At 40.8% G+C, this 7,500-nt stretch overlaps 2 protein-coding genes across 2 annotated transcripts in view; one reads left to right on the plus strand and one right to left on the minus strand.

Annotated features, from left to right (window-relative positions):
- Positions 1–7,500, plus strand: part of LOC309560740 (endothelin receptor type B-like) — a 476,715-nt gene that overhangs the window by 390,324 nt on the left and 78,891 nt on the right. The window lies entirely within an intron of this gene.
- ZNF185 (zinc finger protein 185 with LIM domain) overlaps positions 1–7,500 on the minus strand; it is a 202,507-nt gene that overhangs the window by 44,729 nt on the left and 150,278 nt on the right. The window contains exons 33-35 of the mRNA XM_082264384.1: positions 4,989–5,096; positions 4,351–4,458; positions 3,369–3,476 (exon numbers count right to left, since the gene is read on the minus strand). Coding sequence (XP_082120510.1) covers positions 3,369–3,476; positions 4,351–4,458; positions 4,989–5,096 — 324 coding nt within the window. The remainder of the gene's footprint in view (positions 1–3,368; positions 3,477–4,350; positions 4,459–4,988; positions 5,097–7,500) is intronic.

A 7,500-nucleotide genomic window follows, 5' to 3' on the forward strand; every position in this document is an offset into this window, starting at 1 on the left:
GCAGAAGTACTGAAGGTGTCAAAGTCCTTCTCCCAGCTACTCAGCTCCCCTGCTTTCCCTTCCAGAACTCATGCTCTGGGTTTACATTAGAGATTAGAAGGCTGAAAGGCTGCTGAGTTAAGTACTTGCACAACTTCAGTGCCTCTGCTGTGAAGTTTCACAATGAATTGCTCTGCAGTGCATGCAGCTACAGAGATCAGTGAGAACTTGTTAAGCTCATTTACTGCTTTCTAAGAAGAAGTAGTTGAATTTCAGTAGACTGGCCACAGGTTCATTTAAAAGTACCTACATATACTCACAATCCATCTACTATAGGATCTTTCTGACAAGAGATTATGGTCCAGATGGCAATGTTAACATATACAGTATGCTTGTGCCTATGGAGAGGAAGTACTCTATAGTCATCTCCTGCACTTGGAAAAAGCAATGGTGATCAGCTGGGTAAAATCCAACCTAAGTGATGAACTTTCTGAAAAGCTGGGGCCAGGTGCCCTCCATTGTTGGGTAGGGCCTATAAACCAGAACACTCTCTAGTTGTATATAGAACAGGCAGGTGTTTTCTGGTAACTATAAGTACCATAAATGGCAACAGCAAAATATAAAACAAATGGAAATTATTGCAAGTACCCTGATAATAACTATGCCACATTCAGTCACAAACTATTTTGTTGGAATAGTGGTATCTGCATCATCTCAGGCTGAAATGTTTTGTCTGTTACTATTGCTGTTATTGAGACTACATGAAGAGATCCTGTAGAGCTGCACAGTTCTTATACAATGGCTATATTTAAAGAGATCCTGTCATAAGAAACAAATGGAGGTTGATTTACTAAAATTGGAGAGTGCAAAAGCTGGTGCAGCTCTGCATGGAAACCAATCAGCTTCCATATTTTTTTTGTCAAAGCTTAATTGAACAAGCTGAAGTTAGAAGCTGATTGAATACCATGCACAGCTGCACAACCCAGTTTTTAAAAAAATCAACCCCATGGAGCCTGCTATTGCTGGCCCCTTCCCCCTACTAAATCTTGATGCCCTAAATATTCTCACTTTATGTTTCAATTTTTTAAATCCAGATCCAAAACAAGTATGTAGATACATTCAGGCTGTACACCGATCTGCATCCTTGTTTTGGGTGGTTAATGCAAAGAACTGAAGCCAGTTGGTAAAAATAGCAGGCAGCTAGCATTTTCAGAAGTAATACCTCGTACACACGCAACGATTGTTGGCCGACCGATCGGCCGTCTTTTGTCCAGTGTTGTTGTGTCGGTTGAAATGTACTCTAGACTGCACACTAATTTTTTCGGCCAACAACAACCAACTTCAGAAGTGATGTTATGTGCTGGTATACTTTCCGTGTGTTTTTTCTTCTCTGAGCATGCCCGGTCTTGCTCATCTGATTTTTGTCTGCCGAAATCTGTACTGACTGACGAACAATCGGCCGTTCTGTTGACGGCCAACAAAAATTTTATAGCATGCACAGCAGATTTTGTTCGGCCGAAAAGTCGCAGTCGGTTGTCGGAAGCATCATACTAACAAGCCGACAATCGGCTGATCGGACGTTGGCCGAAAATTCACCGCCAACAATCGTTGCATGTGTATGAGGCATTAGTCTGCGATAATAACAACACATAGACAGGTTTCATTTAACAGAGTGAAACAGTCATATCAAAAGTATTTAAGCCAAGCTGTAAAGTGTGCATGTAAAATGCCAATGTCTCATAACCTATAAACCAGTTATATTATTTGCTTTCTAAGCTGGCTTTAGTGACATTTCTGTAACACTATAATGGCAGCTTTAAAGGCACACCTAGTGAAAGTTTCCAGTACCTACAAAATACTTACTGCTCAAAAAGCAAACATACAAGTATAGGAGCATTCCACACATTCACCAATAGTGTGTACTTCTCACTGGAACTGACAAACATTCATGAGCAATTACTATGATTAGAATCTATCGCTGCCCTAAAGGTCACATCCAACCAAGCACAGCTGAATTTTACTCAATTACACTTATATAAAGTGCACCAAGCATCAAATTATTGCGCAAAATACAACAAAATATACAACAATAAAGCGCTTATTGTGCAATCTCAGTGTCCATATTCACTGCAAAAGTGTTTCAACAAAGTGACACACTCCCTAAAGTGATAAGTGCAAAGCGCCTCTAAACTCCAAAACGTGCTCTTCACTCTCTCCTTCTTGTTACAAATGGCCCACTCTGCAGAAATATTTGACATCTTTTTCAAAAGAAGGTCAAAACAATGCTTTATAAAACCTCAGATCTCTTCCAGCACCTCTCTCCAACCAGCACAGAAGCTCCATTGGATGGCTGCAGATAGGGTTTGGATAAGGGGTAGCTTATATAAAAGCTTGTAGACTTCACCTCTGACTGTAACATCTCTAAAATTCGCCTCTTTTTAACAAATGAAACCACCAAGCTACTCATTCACTCCCTTGCTATCTCTCGCCTTGACTATTGCAAATCCCTTCTCATAGGCCTACCTCTCCATAGGCTATCCCCTCTTCAGTCTATCCTGAATGCTGCTGCGAGACTCATCTACCTTACCAACCGCTCAGTGTCTGCCACCCCTCTCCGACCATACCTACACTGGCTTCTGTTTGCCCAGCGAATTAAATTCAAAATACTTACATACAAAGCCATTCACAACTCTGCCCCGAGCTACATCACCAACCTTGTCTCCAAAATGTCCTCTCCGCTCCTCTCAAGCTCTCTTTTCTCCTCCTCCCATACTTGTCTCCAGGACTTCTCCCGAGACTCTCCCAACCTCTGGAACTCTCTACCTTATTCTGTCCAAGTATCTCCTACTCTGGCTGTCTTCAGGTGATCCCTGGAAACTCATCTCTTCAAGGAAGCCTATTACAACTCCAACTAATCTTTTATCCCCTGCGTAAGCTCATTCCCCACAGTTACAACCTTTTGTGCCACTTGCCCCACCCTATTAAGTAAGCTCTTTTGAGCAGGGCAGTCTTAACCCTCTTGTATTTTAACTGTATTTTCTCTCCTTTATATTGTAAAGCACTGCGTAAACGGTTGGCACTATATAAATCCTGTATAATAATAATAATAAGGGGTGACCAGCAGGTGAGAGTATTGAAGACCCTACCCAGTAGAATGCAATAGTTCTGTACAAATTAGACGATTCTACAAACCAAGGAAATTATATTTTACAAGCTATTGACGGCCTTCCTTCACATACTCCTCAGTATAAAAGGGAAACCATTTTTGGTGACCTTATACGAATACAGATAATAGTCACTGATTGTGTTGCTAAGAGTTTAGTTAGTTAGACATTTCCTTCATGTATCACAGAGATCTGAAAGAATAGGGATAACCGAATGAGCCTTACCTGCTGGGGCTTGATTCAGGCATTTTATCTTCAAGTGTCTCTGGAACTCGGTATCTAGTTTCTGTGACTGTGGTTGCCATGTTGCTTTCTCTGGAACGTGGACTAGGCCTGAAAAACATATTTGAGTTTTTAGGAAAAACTAAGTTGCTATAGGTGATAAATGGGTGTCTTGAGTTCTTTTATATAATTGTGGAACTCCAGAGGTGACAACTCAATCCCCAGCCTATATTGCAGTTCATAAGACCAGCACTCCCATACATCTGCCCATGACTGCAGATAGGGGCTGCACCAAGGGACACAGGTGCTAACAATGGACTGAGCTTTTAAAATGACAGATGTTCACCTTGGATGGCTGCTTCCCTCTGCTTTGGGGGTTTCAGCTGTTTGTAGTTGATCAGATAATGTCTATTGATATCTTGACATTTTGGTTTCCTGAATTTGGGGTTATGCTGGAGATACAGAAAATAGAAATATTGTTGAGTTGTGAATACACTATATTTTTTTGTACCTTTGGCTGGATTTACACCTGTCCGTTTCAGTGTCTTGTGTTAATGCATGTTATTTCACACATAAACATGCATTGCATGAAGGAGGCCAATTCAAATGAATGGCCTGCCAAAGCATCAGAATGGACTAACAAAATGGACTTGCACTATTCTTTCCAACAAAGTGCACCATGATGCAGGGTCTAACAGAACGTTATCATGAGCTGCAAAGCATGTCCATTAGTGGTGCGCTGGTTTAGTGCAATTGAGTGCCACTGACAAAAAATGGTACTGCAACCTGCTACTATAGGCAGCATGCTTTACCACACATTGTGGGGAGAGGAGAATAGACCCTAACTACAACTTCTAAATGCCCCTTGCATTTAAAGTGAACATACAATATAACACCAAGGTTGGAGCCGACAACTAGATCTAGGAACTCAGGTGCCAACAAATATTAGTTGGTGAACGGACCCTTTATTATGGCAGATAATCACCTTGGGGAGCTGCTTCTCTCTGTTTTGTGGGTTTCAGTTGTTTGTGGTTGCTCTGATAATGTCTCTATTGATATCTTGACGTTTCTGTTTCCTGAATTTGAGGTTATGCTGGAGATAGAGAAAAGAGAAATATTGTTGAATTCTGTATACACTATTTCTTTGTACCTTGGACTAGTTTGACACCTGTTTGTTCCAGTGCCCTACATGAACACACATTATTTTGCACATAGACATACAGTACATTGAATAAGGCAGCTTATTAAAATGAACTGCTTGCCAAAGCACCTGAATGGACAAAAAAAAAAAAAAAAACGGACATGCACCATTCATTCCAATGCAGGGCACCACGATGCACAATAGTGTGTTACAGGGTGTTGTAATGAGCTCCAAAGCATGTGCATTGGAGGTGTGTTGGGTTGGGATGACAATAAATGGCACCACAACCTTCTACTAAAAGCAACATGCATTTTGGAGAGATGAGAATAGACTGTAAAACAAACAACTTTTAAATACCACTTGCCTTTGAAGTGAACATACAATATAAACACCAAGGTTGCAATCGGCAGCAAAACCTGGGAACGCAAGTGCCAACAAATATCGGTTGCGGAATTGACCCTTTTTTTATGACAGATAATCACCTTGGAGAGCTGCTTCTCTCTGTCTTGTGGATTTCAGTTGTTTGTGGTTGCTCAGATAATGTCTCTATTGATATCTTGACGTTTCTGTTTCCTGAATTTGAAGTAATGCTGGAGATACAGAAAAGAGAAATATTGTTGAATTCTGTATTCAATATTTTTTCTTTGTACATTAAAGAACAACTCTAATTACCACTTGCATTTAAAGTGAACATACATAACAAAAGGGTAACACCAGGAAAAAAAAAAAAAAAACAGTAATACACATGGAAAGAACAGACAACATTAGCACTTTAGTGTGCCCACTCCTCATACCTTACAATATAATTTGTTTCCTGTGTCAGTCATAATGGGGACACATAAAGGGGACACATCCAGGCTTGTAACTACCCCAGAAGGCAGAATATGCTGCAAAGGATTCTGGGAGTGGGTATAAGTTTGGGGGAAGCGTGTGACACGGTGTCTTTGGCGGGAGCAGAGTCCCAGGAGAGAGCAAACAGGTGTTTTTCCTCCTGTCTGAGGAAGCGGATGTCTCAGGGTGTCGCCTGAGAATCCAGAGAGAGCTGAGTGAGCTGAGGAGGATCCGGTGTTTTCGAGAACCTGCGGAGAGTGAGAGGGGTCCAGTCCCAGAAAAGCCTACACAGGTCGTGAGTACTGAGGATTGCCCCTGGGGGGTCTGCCTGAAGAGTTAGACCACACCGGAGGAGGTTCTGGGATCCAGTGTCAGAAATCTGTAAAGGGGGTACCTAGGTTGAGGACCCTGAAGTGGCAGAGAGGGTACATAGTCAGTGGACCCTGAAGAGCTTAAAGTGTAAAGGAGGTGCCTGCGGTTTGGGCCCTGAATTGAAAAGAGCACCAGTTGAGAGTTGCAGCTATACAGATATTCACAGCAAGCTACCTCCAGTCAGTGCCAGGTTGGAGAGAGTGGTCAGAGACTTTGCATTGTAGCAGTGTCAGTAGTTCTATGCGTCACAGTCCTGAGTCTTTTGGACCTAGAGTTGAGGATTCAGCACTTCTGTCAAGTTACAGTGTGTTCCAAACATCAGTGAGCGCTGGCTAGCGTCGGCTGGCGTCAAGGCAGCGCTAACAGACATTTTTCCGGATAAAGTCCCAAATTGTATCTAGTTAAGCCTAAAGGAGTATCCCACTCATTCCATTCTCCCATCCCCTTTATCTACAATAAAACCACAAAACAAAGATGCCGGAGTTGTCAATGTGTCAGTTCTCACACCCAGGGTCGCTTTAAGCCTACAGTGCATGCCTAGAACCTCCTATAATGTCGCCCCTGATGGGCACAATTTCTGGGGGTGTAGCTAAGTACATGGCCTGTGTTAAAGAAACCCTAACATAATTTCCTGCCACAACAATCATTGATAGAACAATGGAAATATGTTTTTGTCTGTCTGCTGTCCAGGGCAGCCAATTGCAATGTAACAACTTTGTTACATTTTAATTTGCCGCAGCAATGCTTGATATTAGCCTTTAAATAAACCTCAATATTAATTTTTTTTTTATTTTTTTAATTTCATAAGAAAATATTTGTTACGCTTATTTGTGTAAAAACATAAAGCAGAACAACTAAAGAAACAACTATATTTACTTTCTAAATAACTGCACCATACATTATAATACAACGTTGTAACAATGGACTTCCTGTAGATGCTCCCTTGGGTCTGTTAAATAGGTCGGGGAAAGTGTTTTGCTATATCTGTTTGAAAAGTGCACAATAGCTGTTGATCCTGCCAGAACCTGATGGACTAATAACTTTATTTTCAGCCTCTGCTGACTTTTATAGATTGGCATTGTTCCAATTTCTCACTGTGAAATACAGAACACCTCATCTCTACGTTATGGTGCAGGGGAGGGGTGTTGTCCTAAGTTGACATCGCTATTCATTCCTAACACAGTAGGGTGAGTAAGTTCCATCACTCCAGGACAGAAAGCACATTGCTGACAGGGTCACCAGCAGAAAATGAAGGGAAAAAAAGAATGAATGCAACCACCACATTTAAGGAATGGTAAGCTGAAATATATTACACTTAAGTTATTGGACCTATATCTACTTTGAGCACAGGAATGGAAAAAAAGTGTGGCATTTGCATACATCATGCACACGCTGGAGCTACATTAACCCAAACCAAAGCTATGTAGGGAAACATTATGCTACCTTGTATTCTATAATAATGTTGTTCAACTATTTCCTAAAGTCGGGTTCAGTTTTAACCATACAAGTCAACGCATGACAAACAAGCTTTTGTAAACTTCCTATCTGTCTATTCCTGAGCCATGTTCCCTACACAAGTGTCATTTGCCCTTCCTTTGCAGTTCTCCCATTTTCCATGATAAGGTTATATTAGGAATAATAGTACAAAATGATACTTTACACAGAAAAATATTATATATATATATATATATATATATATATATATATATATATATATATATATATATATATATAATGATAGGGATGATCACTTCCTAATGCAACACAATACAATAGCCATGTGCAAAAAAA

The sequence above is a fragment of the Pelophylax lessonae genome (genome assembly GCF_965119305.1).
Source record: "Pelophylax lessonae genome assembly, chromosome: 7".
Lineage (NCBI taxonomy): Eukaryota > Metazoa > Chordata > Amphibia > Anura > Ranidae > Pelophylax > Pelophylax lessonae.